This window comes from Haliotis rubra, unplaced genomic scaffold (assembly GCF_003918875.1).
Source record: "Haliotis rubra isolate DU_JTF1 unplaced genomic scaffold, ASM391887v1 Scf279, whole genome shotgun sequence".
NCBI classification, from domain to species: domain Eukaryota; kingdom Metazoa; phylum Mollusca; class Gastropoda; order Lepetellida; family Haliotidae; genus Haliotis; species Haliotis rubra.
This window is the reverse complement of record NW_025766880.1, coordinates 278,082-304,171: the sequence shown is the minus strand read 5'-3', so window position 1 is coordinate 304,171 and position 26,090 is coordinate 278,082. Positions and strand designations below refer to the sequence as shown.

At 37.9% G+C, this 26,090-nt stretch overlaps 1 protein-coding gene across 1 annotated transcript; it reads right to left on the bottom strand.

Moving 5' to 3' along the window:
• Window positions 1-254: 254 nt before the first annotated feature.
• Window positions 255-25,188, bottom strand: LOC124281044 (nuclear distribution protein nudE homolog 1-like). The gene is given in 10 exon segments (XM_046717054.1): window positions 255-5,213; window positions 6,030-6,124; window positions 7,976-8,029; window positions 8,032-8,072; window positions 9,754-9,966; window positions 16,742-16,832; window positions 17,270-17,315; window positions 17,856-18,004; window positions 21,747-21,900; window positions 24,569-25,188. Coding segments are annotated over 10 exon segments (993 nt in total). The 5' UTR covers window positions 24,652-25,188; the 3' UTR covers window positions 255-5,146.
• Window positions 25,189-26,090: the final 902 nt, after the last annotated feature.

Sequence of the window (26,090 nt, the reverse complement as noted above, 5' to 3'; positions counted from 1 at the left end):
ATGGTGAATCATAACCGTTCAATAGGTGTTTACTTACAGAGCCCATCTTTGTACCACTCTGATAAGTTTCAATTGTGGGCATGTCCTTTCAAGTTACTGTTGTTCTTATATCTTCAACTGGAATATGAAGAGATATATAATGGATTTCCTTATTTTTCAAAACACCTCAAGTTAAAAGGTAAACATAATTCACCTAAAATTAGTTATTTCATATGAAATATGTATCTCATCAGTAAAAACAAAAACACATCATGTCAGGTTATGTATTTATTATTTAAGAGCATCTTTAAATGATCCAGCAGTTTGAGTACAGTTTACAGACTGGTGTGATGTTGGCTGAACTCGTGGCTGACAGAAGCTTGTGCTGACTTCATGCATATCAAAGAGAGTTGATGCTGAAAGATGATGTCAACAGCACATCAACAAAACTACACTCCATGGAGTGGCTACAACCAGATATATATAGACAGGTATATATACAAGCACAAAGAAAATACATCAATCAGCCATGACTTTGGTTGTGGCTATGAAAGTCTGTAATAGATCCATTTGATCCAGGATATGACTAAAGAAACAATAATGTTGCACAGACTAAGGCTGTGACAGAATGGAAATGTATTGTGTTACTATATGCTCTACACAATGCCTGGTTAGCAACCAAGCCTACCTGCTAACTCCTATTTCAAAACAACACACATAAGTCATGTTTTGCCCACACATCCAACAAAATATACACTGACATATTTTACAATTCCATTTACAGACGTCCACGACATTTAATGAAAATAGCACTTCATGCTTAAGTGGTTAGAAAATATCTCTGAATTAGTACAAGTCATATCAATCTCGTGAAACTCCTTTGTGCTCACTCACACAGTTTTGTGTAGCAGTGGCAAGAACTAAGATCAGATCTTAATGAGATTGAGTCAATATTGGTGTATTCTTATGTGATTATATGTAAACTTAATATGTTTCTAATTTTAACTGCAAATAACTGTCAGATGAAGGGGCACCAACATATACACACAATAGGGCCATTGGTAGTATATTGAGCACACTACAAAACAAGGGTTTAGGTGAAGTTCAAAGTTATGTGCTATGGAATTAGTATCAGCCTTTATGTTATTGCCTGTATTCATAAAGGAACTGAAAAAAAAAGCATGCCAAACATCAAATGAGGTAGATGAAGATGTGACAAACATTGCTGAATCAAACTGAATACTACGACAGCCATAATGTATGCCTTTGGGTCCCTGTCCGCTTAGGGTCAAGGTTACTTTTATTGAAGTGCTGCTTTGACAGGAAGTGATAGAATCAAATGCATGAATTTGGTCCAATGCAGATAAAATGTTGCCAGTTTGAATATCACTGCATCATCAGCCAAGATGGGTAAGTGTGGCGATACTGTGACCATAAAATTCTCCTCCCTGCAGGCTTGTGTACTGACTAAGCAGGAGGTTTTATGCCAAATCAGCATTTCGTTTGCACCCACATCAAGATTGGGCACCATGAAAAGACGTACAGTGGCACCAAGGTCTTCTGCACAGATGATGTAGCAGTGGCGGATCCAGAGATTTGAAAATGACTTAAGACCACATTGAAGTTTGTTGTTTTTTTGCGTTGGCGGAGCCAATGAGGGGTTCAGGGGGTTCGAAGCCCCCCACCCCACCCCTTTCAAAATTCCTGGATCTGCCCATGTGTACTATATACATGTATAGGACTCGTTTGACCCACATGATTGAAATACTTTGCAGCAATTAATATGCTAATTAAATCAAGAAGCATATTTCCAGTCAGTAAGGATGCTTTGTGGACATTGTCTTGCCAATGATAGCAAGAGCAATTCTATCATGAAGGCAATGATTTCAAAAGGCAGGTAAGTTACTGCTAGGAACTATCTACTGAGTATTAATGTCTCTTGGATTTCTCAAAGAATGAAATGATTGTTACTTGCATTAATGTCTTTCATGACTTGCATGTGGAATCAAGAATCTTTTGCTTCAAATGCACATAAGAAAGGAAAACAAAAAGAAATATACTTCTCAGAATGTTTTGATTTGAAAGGAATTTGGCATTTCTCTCAAGTATTTTTCTAAAAAGTTGATATTCTTTTGACTGCTTACTTTCACAATTCTTCGTCTAATGAGGAACCTGGTAACAGTCCTGTTGAGACAATAGACTGTCCAAGAGGGGAAAGATAAAACCCTGAGCACCATTGTAAACATTCTTTGCCCGTGATAGTGGAATGACTTGGACACATTATAACAAAAGATAATCTCCAAGAAATAAGGACTGGAAAAGTAATGAACGTGAGCAATATCATTAACAATGAAATCAAAAGACAAAACTTTCAATCAATTTACATCTTGCTGATCTCATAATTCAAACAAACAAATATCAAGCAGCTTTATTATGACCACTGACATGCAGGTCATTTAAGATCACTTTCCTGAATGTGACCATATCAATATTGATTTGACCAGCAGGATCACTTTTCCATTCCCAATTTCTCCTGCTTCATTGATAGTGACAATATATACAACAGCTACACACTCCTGGATCAAACAGACCTCATGCATGTGTTGAGGATACAAAATTGTTGCAACAACATCTTCTGTCACTACACACATCAAGGAAGCTTAGGGGATGCACACAACGTCTGTGTCTTCCTGCATAGACACATCAATACCCTGGGGTTTCTAGAATCATGAAGTCTGGCAAAACCAACATGCAAGAACACACTGCTTGAATCATACAAAGATGCAATGGTAAAACTGAATTTGTAAAGGAGAACCTGATTTGAATCTTACGAAACAAAATGATATGATCTGATCTGACTAAAGTGGAGAATGATAAAACTAATGACATTTACAAATAAATTACTGTTATGAGTGATAGTTAGCATGGTTAGTACAGGATTATGTTATGTGTGGCCTTAAAACCAAATAAATAGTATATTGTATATACAGTATAGTAGAGATGTCATAGTATATCACTATATGTCCGTACTAATATTTTTTTAATGTCAATACTGTATTGACGGAAGTTTTCGAATATTGACATTAACCTAATAATTCACTGCCACAGAAATGTTAACATTTGTTAAAGATTACCTTTATTAAGATGGATAACAAAAAGACAGAAAATTCAATTTTAACCATTTATAGAAACATCAAAGTTTCCATCCAGTCTGAAGTTGATTAATTTCACGATCATAAAGGAATTGTCTATCCATTCACAAACAGAACAAAGAATTGTTTTATCAATCAATATATAATGATACTTGAGTTGATATATCAATACTAAATTTCTGATCAATGACAACCCAACAATATTAGCAGTTTCTTAATGTTGAAGTTCTTACATGTACACAGGTGCATTACCAGAATGCTCCTGTTTTTCAATCAGCACTATAACATGATAAAACTTCTCAACCCTCAACTAGTTTAGTTCTTTTTTAAAAAGATGAAGCCATTCAGGGATTACCTATTTCAACATTATCCAAAGCATCCCAGGATGTAGGTTGTAGAGCAAATTGTTAAAGAGAAACAGACCCCATTGACCATTCTCACATAATATACAGAAACATCATCCGACCCAGCATTCCTTGGTGAAACAAGGATACACGTATCTTATATACATATACATATTTTGGCAGTGTTCTTCACAGTGGCTGTACATTCACCATTCAGCTTAATAATTAACTTGACGCATATAAAGGTTACATGTGTACTTGCCTACTTCATGGGTTTCTGTCAGACTAGCAGAGTAATTAGGAAGTGTATGGTATAAATGAACTCCTGAAATTTACAGTCAGGTTACAAGTATTGTGTACATGCTATCACATATCTCTGGAGCAGGGCTTGATTAAAGCTAATATATATTTTTTCAATATCTACTTCAAAGCAACATCCAAATGTTAAATGAATACACTCATATGTTCATACTTGGTCCACATATTTATTATGAGGTTCAGATAAAAAAAATAATTGTTCATCAAATAATCAATCCCTTAACATCTGATGCACAGTGTATCAAGTTAAATAATCAAAAAGGCCATGTGAACTAGCAGTAAAGTATCATCATTAATGACATTACAACAAAGCTGCAATATGAATGTTGAGATGGACCATAAGAAATGATTCCACATGTACACAAAACAAACCTCTGTCATTACAGACCTTCTTTTCTTGAAGTTCCTATCACTTTAGTCGTCATATGAGCGAAATATTCTCAAGCACGACGTAAAACCCAATTTCACCTCACCTCACCTCCTATCACTTTAAGGGTAATGGGACAGAGTGTCACATTGAACTAATCCTCTCTTCTCTGAACTGCTGAATGGACAATCAATAACCAGAGATTCTAATGGTTTACGTGGTCACAATATAAAACTGCAGGGCAGTTTGTGATTTGGAAAATATTAAGTTCGTACAAATGGGAATTTAAAAAAAAAATAAATACGCATGTATACAATGTAGTTAATGCAAGTATCTCAAGAGAGAAGTTAAGGACGACGTAATTCACAGTCTAACTACACTAGCCATATCACAAATCATTACTGTTTCATTAGCCCCATAACCATTACACTGTGAAGTTGGACACATTCATAGATAATTACAATCACTGTTTTGCCAGACTTCATGGAAGAACATTGCAAATCATCCAGTGCATGATACTAAAGTACTTCAACCGAAGTGGACACTAAAAATTAAGGACACATAGACATCTAAATATTAAAATGTTAATTGCGACCTATGCAACTTTACACGAAGAATCCTGGAAACTTTAAGATCTGAAAGACTGTTGAGTTCCTGTCCTCAGTCTGTATCAGTCAAATCCTGCATGATCAGTCCTCCTTCATGCACAACTCTCGAATCTCTTCCATTCAGACTCCACAGGAAATAAAAGCCAAAAGATGAGACAAAATGAATACAGCCTCATGGCTGTCCATTACCGGTGACAAGGTTTCATCACAAGCACTTGACGACCAAAGTCTTGTCTATCACTGAGTCCGTCTAGCCAGCATGAACCTGCCCTGTGATGTATTAGACTGTCACACAGAGCAGACTCCAAGTTGTAAGGTAAATGCACAGGGTGGTGACTAGACATCTTTCTACTTGCTAGTCTCTTCACATCAGTATGTTCAAGACACAGGTATCTTCATGCTGTGCTGGGAGGCCATGGTGCCTCCACGGCTCATCCTTTTCATTCTGTAAAACATGATAGGAAACAGGACTTATTCTGAGAATGTTGCTTAATACGAGACTGATGTATCACATAAGTGACAAGGCAATGGGATACACGCTTTGTCTACCAATGTACTCGATGAGGCGAAGTACATTTATACTTCCTGGTTTACGATTTTGGTGACAGTGAAAATGCCAAAGGAAAATTTAAAATAATTATTAGGCATTTCAGTTGTCTTTTGCATTGTAGATGACATATTTTTTCAAGTGTCCATAAAGTATGTCACCTGACATCTCAGTACATATATTGTACCATACATGCACAAATACAGTCTCCAAACAATTGTTTTACTGGTGAAAGTGCTTCTTAGAATAGTTGAGAATGCTCTCCCTTCTTCATACATGCATAAAGCATATCTGGGAGTAGGGTCAAAAGTTTCTGTGGTGGAAAAGCGTCCAACAAGGATATTACAGAGTGATTACAGAGTTAACAGTTGGGGATTTAATTTCTCACAAACCTTGAGAACAGATACATTTGTTCAGTGAATGGGTTTCACACATTGTACCCAAATGAGGAATTGAACCTTGGCCTTCGGCATGACGATCAAACACTTTAACCACTAGGCTACCCCACTGCCCCTAAGAGGTGGTGGAGAATGTTGAAACATACACTCCTGCCTGATATGACATTACATTCATAACATAAGCTAAAGTGACGTTACCGATCATGTCAACAAAGCATTTAAACAGAGAATTTCCTTGTTAGATCAAGTGATAGGGAGCAACATGACAAAGATTGTACAAATAGGACATATATCCTATTTTTGTGCATGTACTCACCTTGGAGAATCTACTGCACTTCCCGCTACTACTTTACCACTGCGAGGCTGATCTTTTACAAAATTTCGACATGAGGCTAGTTTGCTTTCGAGGGCCTGCAAGAAATCACAATTATTTCTTTTATAAAAACAAACATAATCAGTTCTGGTATTTTTATCATTTTCACATACTTAGCATGTTAATAGGACCACAATAACATTAATTGTAATTTCAAAATAGAATGTAAGCAAAAGAATTTTTTTCCACTTGTGTTTTTAATAAAACATTAACAAACCAAATTTTAATCCTGTGAACAGGAAATGATACAGTGAAATGATGGTAAGAAGAGATATCTGTGGATAGCACTACTGCCAACTCTCAACAGTGCTTTCCTCTTAATAATAATAATAAGTCATCTTCTATAGCGCACAGTCTCCAAACACCAAGTGATTGCTCGCGGCGCTTAATCAGAATCTGATTCTTATTACCCCGGATAACCCAAGCTGCCTGTTAGGCGCTAGAAGGTTATAGTCACAAGACTTTATCCCACCGGGTACCCATTTTTCTGCTGGGTGAACAGAGGCAATTTGAACAAACTCACTTGCCTAAGGTGAGACCACATGCATCTTCAAAACCAAATTCCACTATCAGGGTCTGTAAAGTTTAATTCACAGACACAGATGCAACATACTGAAAAGGCAATCCCTAGTGAACTTTCTCACCCAATCTATCATTTGTTATGCAATTATGAACATTCACATACACATATTAGAACTGGCACAACAAAATCTCTTATCTTCAAAACCTAGTAGAATCACATCAGTTAGCATGGTTAGTACACAAAACACTCCTTTAACATAGTATCCAAGCCAAGCCACTTGACATTCTGACAATTTAGTTTAATAACAGTCATTAAGAAATATCTCTTAAAATAATCCGTGCCACACACACATTGTATGAAAGTTACTGCTACCCAACATTCAACTACAGGAATGAGAGTTGTAAGAGTTATTTCATCAGAAACATGGTGTATACAACTAAAACACAAACCTTAGGCTTTGGAGACAATAAATAAATTCCACATAGAACATTCATTTTTACAGAGGAAAATATTCATGTTATAATGGCATCCATTATTCATTGCCTGAAGGACACACGTAATAATTGGATGACATTTGATTCCTATATGATCAGTGATAACAAATACTTTTGACATTTTTAAGGTTAATCATATGTCGTAATTAAAACCTAAATATTATCCCCTCTATCCTTTATTCCAGCGAAACCTTAGATAGTCTTTTATTGTAATTGTGATGTGTGTCATTCAGCTATTTATCAAACAGGAGTTAACATTAGTACAGCGTGAAAAGAACATAAACAATGATTTGTGACAAGAAGAGCACAATCACAATATTGCACAATATTTTACAATATTTCACAATATTTTTCTGAAATGTGTCCCCCTAAAAAAATGCAATTGATTATTTCCCTTGTTTTAAAAAAACCCACATAATTATGGCATACTTGCAGACAATATTTCTCTCTAACAAGCTCATGCACTATACTGAAATATCATAAAGCTTGGCAACTTAAGACAAGTTCATTTGCTCTTGTTCAGAACAAATATTGAAATTTGTAGACTCCACCTTTCTGATGACTCAAGTACGAGTCAAACATATCATTGTATGCATCATACACGCAGAACCTATGATTTAACCTTTCTAACACAAAACACTATGTATCAATACTTACGAATGATTCAAAATGAAATGAACATACGCTTGTTAGTAACACTACTTCATAATGCACATAAGTCATTCAAACGGGGAAGGGAATGATATAAAGTTTCTGCAAGCATTAAGTCAATGCGAGGTGACTATTCATGGAACAAGTCTAGGATGTAACAGCATCCCATGCACAACCAGCATCCAGGTGCCAATATGGCTGCCAGCCAGTAGACTACTTACACCCACTTTCCGCAACAAATCTCCAACAATGTTTAGGGCCGAGATTCGCGCGCTGAAGGAGTGAGAGGTGTACCAGAAGAACTCGTGCTGGGGACTCCTGCAAAGCAAAACAGGTGTCATTCAAGCCGAGTAGCAGACTCATGTACAGGTGGTGGCAATCTCATGCTGATGAGTAGATGAGCGATGAAATATATATTCCACTGTACAGTTAGTAATGTTAAACAGAGTTGGGAAATGTTAGAAGGTTACTGTCAGATGCAGCCTCTAACAAATAAGCTCTTACATTATAGTCAGTATCACATTATCCTTTATTTGTATTTCCAGAAAAACATAGTTAACGACTTTTTTTGTTTGTATGCATATGCCAACATTTGACAAAAATATGAAAGCAAATCTTAGAGAAATATATCCGCAATGCCACAATGCTTCATACTATTACACGTCTGTATCACCTTTATAAACATCAACCATTGAGTAAACTTTCCACTGTTCTGCTTGTAACAAGTGAGTATGAGTTGCTTGTTAACATGCTATTCTACTCCATGCACACACGATATTTAAACAACTACTACAAGACTACGTCAACGCACAACACCAAAGGTCTATGAAGCAATCCACTCGGCTATACTTAGTTGCCAGCTTTTGATTATATAAGCCAAATCATCACAAATTGCCAAAACAGTTACATTCAACATCAAAATTAACTTTTACAACACCTGTATTATTCAAAATTATAATTTTTCATTCCCAAACTTTCCATTACGAAAACAATAACAGACAAAGCATCTGTAGATCTTACATCTCATTATCAGTCCAGCATGTTCAACATTGTTGTAAAAGAAAGTGTCACAAAGCCACACAGAAAAAAAAGATACTTTACATCTTGTACACATATATTTAATCTTAAAGTTCAGAAAAAAATGAACAAGGCAGCAATAATCCTTTTCAAGCAGCCACACATGTACTCAAACATTAAAAAGTCAGAATTACTCAATCCATTTTTCCTTTTCACTTTTGATTCACAAAAAGAGCATGATGGACCACTGTGTATTTTGATTAATATAATTTGCTACGCAGAAACTGAAGATTTTGTTACTGACTGTTAGGATAGCCCTTGCATACACAAAGATAAGCTCAAAACAGGCAGGCATGCTGGTGTAGAGGAGGATGAGTGAGGTGTGTGATACATGATGCCTTGATGTAGTGACGTACACAGCTACCATCATGATATATCCAGGAAGTTAGTATACATACATGGATAGTAATGTCACTTGTTAGACACACTGTCATTGGTCAGAGAACAGGCTATGTTGATGTTGCACAACAAGTATATGATCACATGGAAATAGATGCTGTAATACATACTAACTGTGTAAATGTACTGATCAAAATAAATTTGGTCACGAAGTATAAATCATTTTATAAATCTGATCACAAACCTTGAGTCTTGTATCTAGATCTGAATCACTCCTGATTCATTAACACCAAGAAGACTATAGTGTTACTTATATCTGCTTATCATTGGTTTATCAGCATCAAAGAATACATAATAATCTGCAATCTAAAACCATAATAATTAATCAAAGTGTATTCATTAGTATATTAAAGCAGAAACAATCCAAACAAGCCTTGCATATGATTCTTCCTTCATCACACAAAAACCCAGTGTCTCAAGAATGAAAACGTGAACCGAAACACAGCCCCAGACAAATACAAACGTACAAGCACAACACTGACAACTACAACATGTACTGCATGTAACAGTGTCTGTATCTTACCTCTACCCACAGGAGTAGAGGGAGACAAAGGCACTGTAGTAGACATGTGGGACCCACTATATCCACTGTCTCCCATTCGCTGTGGGGTCACCCCGTTACTGCCATCAGCATGTTCAGCGGTCTCTGGTTCCAAGTGAACACTGGCGGTCATTGACTCACAGCTTGTGCTCATTAATTCTTGGCGTTCTCGTACATCAATCTCTTGCCTCAAGTCTGGAATAAGGAGACAAAATAGTGTTGTGGGTTTCTCCTAGCCATTACCATGTTTAATGAACAAGACTAATGATGACCAATGACTGTATTATAAGGATTAAGTACTAGTTACTGGAGTGGATGAGCTAAAATGTAAAATCATGTAAGCATTTTTTCAGCCACATTGCAACAGTAAACTACTGGTTGGTAGCAGCATGACAAAGTGTTTTCCTTCAAATAAATATTAATTTGTGAATACACCGATACCCCTTAACTCATAAACCTTGCCATGTGGTGATTATAAGATTAAGAAGGATTGAATATTTCCCTGACATATTGTCCGTAACATAGTTTAACAGACTGTAGTGTAAAAGAACATAAGTTTGCTGCTCAATTCTAACATATAACCCACTAATAACTCATAAAAATGTAATTTTTCAAGTAAAATTGATATTTTTATATTTATCCTGACTCATGATCTTTGCTTATCTCCCTTTTCCTTGCAATTGGTAGTGGAACACTTGAATCCTTTGAAGTTCCCTAAGCGGACGTAAAACTACACTCACCCACGAGTTACCTCCCTTTTCACGCGTAACCAGTCATGTGACCAGCCTTACTTGTCACACTCTCCTGATTTTTCTGCCCAAGCACTTGGATCTGCTGTGTAATCAGAAGTGTTTCCAGCAGGGAGGTTGGGAGGGTTTCTCGTCATGAGTCAGGATAAGTATAAAAATATCAATTTTACTTGAAAAATTACATATTTTTTCTTATCCTGACTCATGACCTTTTGCTTAAAGAATCTAACGGATTGGTAATGGGTCAAGCCACTTTGTGGATTCATCAGCTGTCCTTAGATACGTCCTGTATCCCCCCCCCATGGGAACTGCAAAACGGCATTTCCGTGATCCTATTCTTCCAACTTCTGTTATAACTCAGGGGGACCACTTTCTTGTCTTACTTCCATCTCAGACAAGTTGAATCATCTTGATTCATGTGGCTTAAGATATACTAGTATCTTCTTTTTACTAGATATCTATAACAACACATAGATTATGATAAGATCTTTATCATAAATGAGTTGCAACCCCTTCACGTACAGGTAAGATCACTCATGCTAGTCTGTCCTAGACTGTGCGCATGGACTTTCAAACTAATACTTTTCCTTAGTAAAAGTTATCAACAAATCAACGTGATAAAGGGTGAGATTTTCCAACTCCGCGCCTTTGAGGAACCGTTAGTTGCTGTGCTACAACGAGAGGCCCAAATTGGTGAATGCCTGAGACATCTTCAGTGGTTATGTCTCGGAGGTAGTGGTTGGCAAACACCGTATCCAACTTCCAAAAGCAGCCCTCCATAATTGCTGATATAGAGCAATTTCCGTGCAGAGCCAATGTTGACGCCAGTGCTCTGACTTTGTGTGGGTTGGAAGCTCTAGGAGGTTCTAGTCCTGCTGCTTTATAGGCTCTCAATATGACGGGTCTCATCCAGAACGATATTGTCATTCTTGAGACTTCTGCTGATGTCTCTGTGGACAATGGGATGAACAGGCGCTTGAATTTTTGTCTCCTTGTCTTAGTCTTTTGAAGATATCTCTTCAGGGCTCTGACCGGACACAAGGATAGGTCTTCTATATCCTCTGGTCCGAGGATTGTAGATAGCACTGGTACGTGGAACTGTCTATCTGGCTGACCAGGTAGTTGGTTCTTGGCAATGACGTCCCATCTAAGTCCTAGATGAACCCAGCATGTTGCCCCGTGTTGAATCTGGTTCGACCAAAGTCCAGCGCATGTATCTCTGATATCCGAGCTGCCGTGGCTAGCGCAAGCAGGAACAGAGTCTTCTGTGTCAGCAGCTCGAAGGTAGTATGGCCTAGAGGTTTGTAGACATCACTTGTAAGATGACGTAAAATTACATTCAGATCCCAGGCCGGAGCTCTGAACTTCTTTGCTGGTCCTCCAGTTTAAAAGATCTCAGCAGAGCAAGTAATTCTGGTACTTTCGTCAACTTGATGCCTGTTTTCATGGTAATCACTGTACTGATGGCAACCAGGTATGTAGATAATGTCGAACCTTTCAGATGTCTGGTCTGTCTAAGATGACACAGGTATTCCGCCACTTGAGTATGAGTAGCTTTCATAGCAATCAAGCCTTTCTGCCTTGCATAAGTCTTCAACTTCAGCCACTTGTCATCATACATGTTACGAGTAGATCTGTGTAACGCTAGCGTTACTGCCTTGGCTGCCCTGGCGGAGTATCCTCTTTTCTTCAAACATGTTTTGATACGGTCCACACGAGTAGCTGGAATGCTGTCGGGTTCCCTTGGACTTATGTATGAGTAGGTGCGGATGTATGAGTAGGTTCGGCCAATCTGGTAACTTGATTGTTTGACTTCCGAGATCTTCTATTAGGTCTAGGAACCATTCTCTCGCTGGCCATTATGGCGCGACCAAAGTCAGTTGTAGCACCTGTGTCTGTTTGATCTTCAACAGTACTTCCGGTAGTAATATCGGGGGTGGAAACGCGTAAGCGTTTAGTCCTTCCCAGGATATGCTCAGTGCATCTGTTGCCCAGGCCTAAGGATCTGGAACTGGTGAGACAAACGTCTGTAGTTGTATGTTGAACCTCGTGGCAAACAGGTCTATGCAAGGGGATTCTATTTCCCTTATGATGAGCCGAAATGCTTCTGGATGGAGCATTCATTCCGTAGGTGACGGGTGCAGTGGTCGGGAGAGAGCGTCTGCAAGCACGTTCTTGGCTCTGGGTATGTGACACGCCTTTATCCAGATGTTTGCCTCCTCTGTGATGTCAGACAACTGGAATGTGAGCTGTAGTAGGCTTGGTGATCTTGTAGATCCTTGCAGATTTATGGAGAATGCCACTGTAGATTTGTCGGTGTGGACCATCAGCATCCTGTTGATCAGCGAGCTCGACCATAGTTGTAAGGAATTGATCACAGCTTTCATCTCCAGCAGATTGATGTGATGATGCTGCTCTGTTTTGGACCACTTCCTTGATGAAACTTGATTGTTGAGATGTGCACCCCAACCTTGCATCAATCAGAGCTCCAGATAAGATTTAGCTCATGTTGGTACTGTACCCACTGTATTTTTTTGGAGTGGGTATTATGAATGTTGAGTGGGTATTTCATTTTCCGTTACCCACTGCTTTCAAATATGTGCGTATTTCAGTCATTTTACTCACCTAAGTATTATGTCATTGAGTAGGTTTACTAAGCAGGTATGTTCTGCCTTATGCCATACCTAATCAAAACCAACTTAAATATAATGGAAATGATTTCATAAAAAATCACTCATCCTATACTGACAGTACAACACTTGTCCTATACTAACAGTACAACTTGATAGCAATCGATGTCTTTTTCATTACGCAAGCGATTTTTATAAATATATTCCGGACGCATTTGTTTTAAACTTTTTACGTATCTAACATTTTAAATGCTTAATTGGTACGCAACAATTATTTTTCAATGCGTAATTGAAAATTTTCTATGTGTATTTTACCCGGATACGCAGCTTATCTGGGCCTCTGATCAATGCGTTTACATAGAGATGTGTGTCAAAGGCCGGCTCTTGTAAATAGGTCCCTCCGCAGACATTCGACATGTGGGTCCACCAAAGTAGGTACCTCTTGAGATTGTCTGGCAGCAAGATAGGGTCGACGCTGTCCAGATGTTTTGTCAGGAACCGTTGCAGCGGCCTTAGTTGTAACCTTCCTGTGCGAGTCAAGTCCTGCGCCGAGGTTAGTAGACCGAGTAGACTTTGCCATGTTCGTAGTGTTAACGGAGAGATGACTGCTTGTGGAATCATGGCTTGTATCTTGACCCAATGATCTTCTGGGACCACAATTCGATTCTGTGTTGTGATAATTCTTATTCCCAGCAATTGAAGATCTTGTTTGATTCTAACTCCAACTTCATCAGGTTCACTAGCCATCCTAGTTGCGTGAGCAACTTAATTGTGAAGTTCAGCTGCTGTCTGAGTTGATTGGCACTTTGAAGAACCTGTATGCCGTCGTCCAGATAACCGGCTATGCGTAGACCTCGATGCGGCAGATAGGTGCTGATAGGCTTGGTTATTCGTATGAATAATCATAGAGTCGACGATATTCCAAACAGTAGGACGTTCCATCGGAAGTGCTAACCTCTGATTGCAGTGATGATACATCATTCTTCCTCTTATATACGCAGGCGATCTGTGTTGATCAGCATACATCGAAGCATGGTCTATTTATAGCAAAGCTGGCTCCAGTGTAGCATCGCAGGGGACAGGTACTCATACCGACTTTTATCAGAGACAAGTTCCAAAATAAACATCATTTATCCTGCTGTAAAGGCTAGACATCTATTAGATTCCCATGATGATAACAGGCTGTAGTTGTATACTGTTTCCAAGGCTGCCAATGAAGTATTCCCCCGTACCACGGGTTTGTTTACAAATCAGAAAACTTGCTGGAGCCTGCTCTGTCAGTGGGAGGCGGTGTCTGACATGGACCAATCAGCTTCCAAGCATGACGTCACCGGTGTTGTAGCAAGTTGGCCTACATAAAATCTGATGCAATTAGTTGGTTGAGTAAAAGCGCGCGTAATTCTACGCCACTCATATAAACCTCTTGAATAAGGGTTGCTCCAAGTGTAAAATCTTGTTCAGTGATATGAATCACGTATTCCCATTGTGGATAATATAAGCCAGCATGACGAAGGAGGCTGTCGAGACGTATGTCTGTATGGATCTTGAAGAAATACTGATGTTGAATCTAGTTGATAGGATATAAAATCCTAATCCCCATGCTGAGTGACGAGTGTTAATAATATCATCTGTACGTCCGTTCAAGGATACTTGAAGGCGTTGTTAACCTGAAGCCCTTTACAAAGGTCGCCTTGAGGTTCTCCAGTACTTATCGGCTTCATAGGTGATATCATATTGGAGTCGAAGTCATCAGCGTATATGAAGTACGTATCTGTTGGGTTGGAGTGAGTGAGTGAACTACAATATCCACAGGCCATCTGCTACCCGGTATAAGACCTCAGCATCCGTATAGATGAAGTGATTTCTTTCATCAAGTAGGTTGTCGTCCGAAACTGAACCTATACAGGTATAAGGTTTGTGCAGGTTGTAGAGTTGTGCAGGCTGTAAACTGTAGAGATCTCACATGTAGTAGATCTTTTTGTTGAGTTTTAAACTCTGACAAAACCATCCGTTTTCATCACTGCCTTGTTCTATTCAGCCGTATGGTAATAGAGTCGACGTCAACATCCTGCCTGTTGATGTAAGGGTTTATTAACCCTAGGGTTCGTGAACCCTGTAGATGTCTGCGTTGCTGTTATCTGCCTGTAGATCTGAGAGTTCTCGAACTTGTAGATGTCTGCAGCTTTCTCAAAGCGGTGCGTAGGTTAGAAGGTACCTTGGATATAGGTTCAATTATGACACAAATACAAATAATTTTAACAAAATGTTTACATATAATACATTATAGAAGCGAGTGTCCTTCTACTGACCTAAGCGAAAAGCCGGGTCAGATAACATAGGAAGATCACAAGTTCGATATATATGTAAACCGAAAACGTGGTATTTTATTTATTACCACGTCTTACATGCATTAAACTGACAAAATAGCTGTAGTTTTGTTAATATTTTGGTTTCAAACAGAAACCGGTTTCATAAAGAGGTTGCGGAAGAGTTTTGTACTGTAGTACAATATTTGCATGGCGTCACACTGTAATGACGTCACTGCCTTGGTAACCGGCGTCACGATTCATATCAGTTGTCATCGCCTCATTACAGCCTCCTACAGTAAACTACTCCGTAGCACCCGTTTCTTGGTTTGCAGTTGCTACATTCGCTAACATTACTGGTGGAAACATTGCGTTTACGTTTTTCGACGGATATAATGTCTCAGTTCGACTCACAATTAAACAGCGACACGGCAACGTTCGCGATGTTTACATTCCCACAATGCATTTAAGTTGTAGAATGAATGAATTCACGTGTTTGTTATGAATGAAAAAATAGTTACGTCATAATGTGACCTAATTGAGAGGTCATCGGTTATCCAATCAAATCGTTAGAATCTCAGGTCAAGTCGTTATGACACAGGTCAACGCGATACGACACTCGTGTGACGTACGAGATTAGTATGCAACTACCCATACGTTGACCACGTGGGTAATAAATAGTAGTTATTGCCAAAGCCATACACAGCGTAATTTTGAAGAATAGGACCTAAATAAAAGGATATAATGCCGTATACGGGACTCCAGTGCTCACCCAACCATCCACTTGGGCGAAAAGGGAGAGAGTGACAAGTAAGGCTGGTCACATGACTGTTTACGCGGGAAAAGGGAGGTAACTCGTGGGTGAGTGTATTTTTACGTCCGCCTCGGGAACTTCAAGGGATTCAAGTGTTCCACTACCAATCGCAAGGAAAAGTGAGATAAGCAAAAGATCATGAGTCAGGATAAGAAAAAATACATAGTAACATGGCCATGAGCTCATCTGACACTTTTGTTAAAGCTGGAAACCACTGCTCATTCTGACAAATAGATCATCTTAGCTGTCATACAGTTGTTAGGAGGGCACCTGTTTGTGACATTGTAGAATGAGTGAATGAGTGTAGTTTTATGCCACTCTTATCAATCCACCAATATCATGGTGCAAGACATCAAAATTGGGTTTCACATACTGTAACCATGTAGGGAATTGAACCCAGGCCCCCAGCTTTAACCACTGGGCAACCCCACCGCCCCTACAAGTTCAGGAAACATTAGTCTATTTACTAACCTCTTGCCTCATCCTTGAGTCGTTGTACTGTCTCTGATAGTGTTTCCTTCTCATCCAGTTCACTTTCTAGGAATGCATTTCTTTCTATTGCCTGCAACCAATGCAAGTATTACAATAACTGTATAATGCCTGGTATGAGATCAAAAATACACTTTCTTGCTACTTGTACATATGCTTCCTCTGTTTATATAATTATAACCAGGATACAAAAAACACACAATTGTTCAGATGATGAAGGAACTGACACACTTCCAACTATCTTGAACATATTTCACTAACTTGTTTCATTCATGACAACTTGTACAAGGAAATGTGAGTAAAGCTAAACTTTGTGTGGCTTATCAGTAATCTGACTACAAACAATAGTGTCATACCCATAGGTGGATAAAACAAATCTACAAAAGCTATTCTACATCTCCAATAATACTCAGTCGAACAGGCATCATAATCCTACCAGTTCGGCACCATAAATAGGTTTGTTTCAAATCTTATATGAAAATGCACAAAACAATTAGTTGAATTACTCACTTGATTTAATCTAGATTCAAAATCTTCAAGGGATACAACTGTAGCTCTGAAAAAATAAGTATATCTTTAAATACCAAAACAAACTGATAGATGAAGAAGGAGGACTATTTTTATGGATATACAACTTCTTTATTGTATATAGGCGACGTATATAGGCGACGTATATAGAATAAAGAAGTTGTATATCCATCAAAATAGTGCTCATTCTTCATCTACCCAACTTCTAGAATGCCAATCAAAGAAGTCAAACTGATAGATAGGCTCAAATGTGACATCTGACAAAATAAGAAACAGTGATAACACATGTTATCATTGGGGAAACAGTGATAAGTTGGCCATATCAAGGTACAAGTATTGTCATAGCATCCAGTGGAAAACAGTCTCAAAGTTAGAGCTGATAATGTTTTTCAATAATTTGATTTTAGAAGTGTTAACTAGGATCTATAAAGCTGACACAAGCAAAACACTAAATGTAAATCAGTATCATCCTGCTTGTGTCATTCTCTTCTCACTGAAGGAAAAGACCACTATTATTATTATAACATATTGTACAAACTGATACATACACAAAGTAAAAAAGACATACCTTTTAGCTCTTTCTAAGTCATCGTTAGCCTGTTCCAGTTCTCGTACATATTTTTGTAGTTCATCTTTAAATGCAGAAACTTGAGCTAGTTCATCTTCTAGAAGAGAAACTTGTTTATGGCTGGACCCCTGTAGTATCTCTAATTTTTCCTGATAATGACAAGCAAAAACACTGATAAATAACCTCTCCATAATTGATATGATAATCAACTCTGTTACCATGGTTACATTATTTATCTACATCAATATTCATAATGTCAGAAAAAAACAAGAAGACATGGTCATCAATATCCCCCGCCACACGGTTCTGTTTTTTAACTCCACCGCGACATTCATGTCCTGATAACACCTACCACATGTGGTTTCCCTATCTGTAACGGTTACTGAGAAAATATGTTCCCACTGGGGTTACCATGCACTAAGTCAAGAAACGTTTGACAAGGGCCATAACTCTATAAAGAATCGTAACGTGGTTTCCATCAAGGCATTTGCGTCCTGAAAATACTTACCAAATTTGGTTTCCCTATCTATAACTGTTTTTGAGAAAACTTGTCCCCATGGGGGATACCGTGCACTTAGTACAAAAACGCATGACAAGGGCCATAACTCTGTACAAGCGATGACTGAGGTTAAAGGAGAATACAAAAGAAAAAAAAACTTTTGATATATTGTAAAGGATATTCTAAAAGTCACCTACCGTGATTAAAACTGAACAAAAAGTTTGTAAAATAGCAATAAAAACTCAAAAAACGTACTCGTATTTCCGCCTATTACGGAAACATCCGACAGTTAATGAGCAGAGGGGGTATCACGTGACATGACGTCCCACCCCATTAAATATATGACCAGTCCCTAAGAATTTCTTTTTTTTAAATGTAATTGCAGTTCCTTTTGTGTCAAATGGGTGACTGTAGGGTGTCTGGGATTTAAAAACAAAATAATTATGCTTCAGAGGGGGGAAATGGAAATTATCTGCTTCAAAAATTACACCCATGGGAGCTTATTTTAGATGGCGATTATATGGGGTTAAAACTTATTTTTTCATTACTGCTATTTAGAAATATAATTCACAGTAAACTTCGTTATTTATGTGTCTGAGGTCATTGTTCATTGTAGATGAATATAAACGGGTAGGAAAATAAATTTAATAACACTTTTGCGCAGGATATCGTGTCCGTTTTGACACACAGATTTTACACTAATGGTTAAAATAGCCTGATTTAATTGAAAAATCTTCATTTACATTACATTATCTAACGTTATTGTTACATCATTTATGTTCATGCATTTAGCGGCACACCGTTTCAAAGCGACATTACAACTTACCGGTATGATGTTTTGATGACCTAGAAAGATGGTGGCTTTCAATAAGCCAATCAGATTAGCTGACACAAAAGCATTGCGTAATTCCAAATAAGGGCATATTGTCCAACCCACTTCTAGTACCGGGGTACAACGCTTGAATGAAAAGCAAACACACACGTGCGTCTCTTCAACCAATTGTTTTCACAAATAAATTATCACTGTACCGGTAATCAAATCAGGGCTCCAGCAAACGGCAACTGCTGTGATAAACAATCACAATTTGTAACTGTCTAAATAAATCTTAAAATAAAAAATAAATCTTTATTCAAGGAAATGTTGTTATTATTGAAAGGTACATAATGTATGTCATATGTTCTGTCTGTCCCGCCTTGTAGCGTATGTAAACAACTGCATGACCTATAACCCTCTACATTACAATATTGGTACCGTAACATTGTAAGGTTAAATTTGATTGGCTGACAAATTTGACAGCAGCTTTCTGATTGGATGATAGTCACATGCTTACAAAATGGCTGATGATCAAGTTTCGGTTTACGAAGAGGCAAGATGACTGCCTTGATTTCATGAATTATTAGGTATGTTTTAACTGTCACAAGATAAGCCCAGGGTATATTGGCAACACATTTTTTCAGATAGATAAATAATGTTATGACTACTGCATGTTGAATTGCGAAGATTTCATTTTGGCAACATTTTGCTTGCATCTACACGATATCTAATCAGGATGAAACTCGACAGTGAGTTGATTTTAGTTCCCGACTATTGAATTATTTTATTTCTGAATTATCGCCCGGGCGGTTATGTGGTCCATTTTTACCCCCAATTTTCCCCAAATTTCCATTTTACAGCCCTGGGTGGCTTTCCGGAAAATCCCGGTAGTTCTCATTTATAAGGTATCAAGTCTCCATACAAGATCCCAGCCTGGTTGAGCAGAGATAATATTCGCAACGCAGGAAACTGGTGAATTATAAAATACTAGTCAGGACAATGTATGTTTCCCCAGCGTTTGGTTATGGATATAGTTATGGTACTCGGTCATACCCTTAGAATGACATCTTGTCAGCCAATGAGAATACAGAACAACTTTCACGGCACACACTACTGACAAATAGCGAGTCTGATGCCAACGTGCGTAATTGGGCAAAATGGAAAACAATGAAAGCAAAAAGTGAAAGCATGAAAGTCGGGTAGACTGCAGCATTTAGGGCTCCAAACCAAAAAGAACGTTATAATGAAACATTTTCAAGCTCATGTGAAATCTCTTACTGATTTTGATAATATATATCTCATGGGTACCAGTCGAACTGCCCCAGCTACAAAATGCCCCAGCAAATTTGGCCATTCATTCTAATTTGGTCAAATTCATCTAAACTGATTAAATATATGCCGTAAATGCATAGTTTTTGTCAACTTTGAGATTATGTTCCTCATAAAAAAGTTATTAGGAAGTAATATTTCTGATAAATGTTCCATTAGTAAACTCATAACTATGTATATACTTTTATATGAAGAACATAATATCAAAGTTGACCAAAGTATACATTTATGGCCTATATTTAATCATTTTAAATAAATTGGGGCATTTTGAGTACCCCCTGGGGCAATTTGACCAACTTTGCTTGGGCAATTTGTAGCGGGGGCAATTCGACTGGCAATCGGACTTGATTTAATTTATGTTAAAAATACCACTGACAGTAAGTTGTAACAGGGAATGATGGAGTATAAATGTATCTTGTGGGTACTTCTTCCTTCTTCAGCCTAGCTTTGGGATTTTCACACCCCATGTGTTCATGTCTCTTTCATATGCGTCCGACTCAGAAAGATCGGAGCATTTCTCCTGCCTAAATATGTCTCTTTATTTGGAAAATGGACAAAATGGTGGCTCTTTCCATTGTTCGATGATTCCATGCATCCCCAGGCAACAGAATACATCATGGTACCATTTACAAAAACCGACAGAAACAACGCGATTTGTATTACTGTAGCGCTTGTTCTTTGGCAATATGACGGAGTGAGTGAGTGAGTTTAGTTTTACGCTGCACTCAGCAATATTCCAGCTATATGGCGGCGGTCTGTAAATAATCAAGTCTGGACCAGACAATCCAGTGATCAACAGCATGAGCATCAATCTGCGCAATTGGGAACCGATGACATGTGTCAACCAAGTCAGCGAGCTTGACCACCCGATCCAGTTAGTCGCCTTTTATGACAAGCATAGTCGCCTTTTGTGGCAAGCAAGGGTTGCTGAAGACCTATTCTACCCCGGATCTTCATCGGTGCAATATGGCGGACACTAGTCACATGACGTCTCAAGAGGAAAGGTCATGTGAGTTCCAGCGGAATATGCATAATGGCCGAAGCTCAGATAACAGAAACTGTTTTCAGAATAAAAACATAATAAACCATATTTCTGAAATAAAAATTGGGGTACATGTTTCTGATGACTTTATCTTTCACCCAGCAAATTATTGCAATTGTCTAGTATTCTCCTTTAAACAACAAGTAGAATGGTGCTGTCTCATCTGATATCTGATGAGTATGTTATCTAGTTGTAATCTCTACTTACCCTTAATGATTCACATTCTACTGTGAGCCTGTGTTTATCAGCCATTAATTCTTTATTCTTGTTTTCCAGCTGTTCTAGTTGCGTCTCCAGCTCACATTCTAGTTCTCGGCTGCTGATTTGGAACTCTTCTAGTTCCTCCTTAGTCTCTTCAAGTCTGAAAAATACAGCAGTTGTGACCATTCACATTGACCGGAAATGATCACATATCTGTACACATGACGCTTAGACAAGATGAGACGACAAACAGATATAAGTATGACAACAATAAGTTCTTTTCCATGACCATGGTTAAATCTTTGGACCCTGATCATCACTACTTAGTATCAGGTTACCAATATTTATAGACATGACAACTTGTGAGGAAAAATAAACTTGCAATAATGTTTCTATTTCAAGGGAATGTCCACCATGTCAAAAAGAACAAGACGCAAATTAGGGAAGGTATATTTAGACTCCCTTGGTTATCAACAGATGACCACATTGACAAGATTTATTGCAAAGTCTAAATTGTCTGAACATGTTAAGACTGTTAGTCCTATATGCACATGGTCCTTGTGCATATACAACATGATGAAGGCCATAGTTTTGCCAACTAACAACCACAGACATTACAAATATTGGAATGATTTTCTTTGTTGTTATGAAACCAACTGAGCCAAATAGCATCCATGGTAATAACAAGCAGTGTGACAGTGTTCAGGAAGGATTAACACTGACAAGTCATTGGTCTGCTCCTGTTGATTACAAACTATCTTACGAAATGAATGCATCATTTTTTTTCAATTGAAGTGAGTGTGTTGTTTTCTCATGGCATACATAAATGCATGCATCCATCCATCCATGACATTGACAGATGATTAACCTTCTTCTAGTTCTGCAATGTGCATTACTTGCAGTAAACATGGTAAACTATCTGAAACACTAATTTTTCAAAACTTTAGTAGATTTAAAGATTACCATGAACATTACACTTCAGGAACTGTTAAACATATTTTTTATTATGATTCTTTTCCGATGCATTCATACTGGATAGACATTACTCAAACAGTTCAACAAATATCTTGATGTGTAACACATATTTATATATCATGTCTGACAAGAGGAAATGATGCTGACCTCAACAACATGGTGACAATGATTTGTTTTAATGCATTAATGAATTGTAATGCAATGAATGTGTAGCAGCCTCAAAACGGCCAAGTCCTGTGATGAGATTCCAACCACTGACCTTCTGATCTGAGGTCAGATACCGTGTCCACATGACCAAAGAAATTAACCGTATCAACAAGGTAGGATGTTACCTGTGAGACTGTTATGCTTTGTAATGTTCATGGCTACGCACATGTTAACAGGCCCATGGTTTCCACATGCAAAAACTGAAGTGACACAAGGGTATGGCAGTGTTTTTGTTTGGGAGTCATCATGATTGGAGGCAGAGATTTACATGTATTTTAAACCCTGTTATTACCTCAAGCCGAATGAACATAAAACGTGACATGATAAAAAATAATTACCATAGTAAAGTATTCACTGAAAACAATCTAGTACACTGAGTAGCAAGCTAGTAGCACATGCACATCTATAATTACAAAACAGGTTATCTATGTCATTTTGATTGCAACCTAGTTACAGCTGTATGCTTGTAGGTTTGATGAACACAACTAAGTCCAATGTTACAGGTCATTACACATGCATGGGAAGCATGGTGAATGTTTGTGCACTTTGTGATTCCTCATGCATGGCATCACCAGTGTTACAGTTGTAACAACTTGTATACATGTATCACTGTGTGACCTACAAGTAAAAGAAATCTGAACATTAATACTCATTTATAATATCAACTATCTTACGTATAATACTACATGTGTCTTATAATTAATACCATAGTATTAATTTAAATTCTTGATTTTGTTCCAGTGATTTATATATTCTGGGGACTTGGGGACTCGGGGACTCTCCAACAGTACAGTACAGTCAATATTACAAACTGGACAAAATGTCAAACACTGAATAAATGATAATTCCAATAAAGGAGCTTAACCATGTTATTTCCTTGTTGGTTTTTATCTATTTCAATATGAAATATGTGTATTTTTTATTCATGTTTGTTTGTAGATGAACTAGATCATTCCATGCTGAAATATATTTGCAAATACTCTACAGGCAAAGCAGACACTTCACCTCAGTCAATTTGAAGACACTACTCTACAGGCGAAATACATAATACTGCACATCCCCAAAGCTGTTACTCAAATATAAATATGGAATTACTCAACAGAAGTGCTAGTTCAAGATGAGCTTTGACTGACTGACTGATTGACTGACTTAGTATGGTTTTACGCCATTTTTCGCAATAGTCCAGCAATATCACGGCAGGGGACACCAAAAATGGGACATGAGCTTTGAAGTTTCGACGATGTAAACGTTTTCATGATGTTAACAAATGGAAATTTATATTTTGCAGTAATTTATAAGTAATGCAGTTTATCAAATAATTTCATTCACCATTCATTGAATATGAATACACATTTTTTGCACCCTTGTGGATGCATGTCCATTTTCAATCTTTAAGCATGTTGGATATTTTGCATCGAAGGATATCACATCCAATAAACCTCAGACTGATCATCGCCATCCTTATGAGCATGGCATGTCAATCTTTGGATCTTTTAGCATAGCTACATACCCCAAATTTGCCAAATTACCATATTAATTTAGAAAATACTAAAATGATCAGTCTATCATCAGATATGTTTACAATCAACATTCAACTAGGCTAGTCAAACGTGAGATGCATTATCAGGAAAGACAAATGAACTTACTCTTGCTTGAATTTCTCTGCAAGGCTTCGCCAATATTTCAGCTCCTCTTCTGGAGTCTGAAACTTCTTTGCATCATCCGACATTTTTTCCCAATGTGCATCAATTACCTTCTTTCACAAAGATCCCAGCTCCATCTACACAGTGCTGTCATCTAACCATAACACCGTAACTGGTGTCATATGGACATTTTATTATGTGAATTATGGACTGGTCTAACAGGTGTCACTGTGACACCACGGGTCAAAAGATGTTGATTAGGAGGGAAACTACTTATACAGCTAACCCAAACCAATATATATCATCAATGTCAATCATCAATGTACTCGAATACATATACGGTTAAAACATGACAGTAATATCAGCTAATTATCCTCAGACGATAAATGAAATCCAGAGCAGTCCTATTTTCAGTCAAACCTGAAACGTCAGATCGGTCGAACAAAACACACTTGATCTGATCAATACACACGTAGATTTTCAATCTGATGGCTGTTCTAGATACATGGTCTCTAAACGCTTCAGAATATATGTATCACGTAACAGTCCAACAAATATACAGTGTGAATTAGAATAATTAATTTCCCTCAGTTATGACTGAAACTTTGAACGGAAGTTGGATATCAAATATGGCTACGAAAGTAGTTCGACGATACATGCGCCTGTTTTAGGAATTCTGTTATAATAAATAACCGAGTCATTTAATGAAAACCAGTGTAATAACCTAATACACGTTATGCTTCAAATCGACACTTTTGAATATACTAATCATATCAATGGTATAACTATTTGTTTCACGGGATTATTTTGTGACAAGGGAGACTACCGTAGGAATAAATTCGATTGACGAAAGCAGACGTAAAATAACAAATATAGCCCAGCGTTATGGGTTTTCGGACACTTTTAAAAGAACATCCGTTGTTGTCTTCATTACCGCATGAACGATTGCAAACAATTGTAAAACATATCAATAACTAAAAGATAACTTTGTCCCAACATAGGCCATCATTCAAAAGGTTACAATGTCGATCGGTGTGACGAAACACCGGTACAGCCCGTGGTGTTCACTGCCGTACCAGTGTGAAAACCTATGATCCGACGAGAGCCCATTTCTTTTACGCCGGTACTTTAAGTTACAACCCTCATTTCTCTTTCTACAACACAAAAAAACCTATTTGCAATTTATATCTAACAAATGTAAACGTTAAACAAAGTTAATAACGTCTTTCTTTGCTTCACTTTTGATTACAGTGAGTGAGTGAGTTTGACGCTGCTTTTAGCAATTTTCCAGCAATATCACGGCGGGGGTCACCAGAAACGGGCTTCATACATTGTACCCATGTGTAGAATCGAATACGTGTCTTCGGCGTGACGAGCTAAAGCTTTAACCAATAGGCTATCCCGCCGCCCCTTTGATTAACGTAATACCTATATCTCGTAATATTTGTAAACAATAGGTATCTATAGTCTTAGTTTATACTTCGGATGTTGATTATTTCAAGTTGTATCTCGTAGATTACCCATT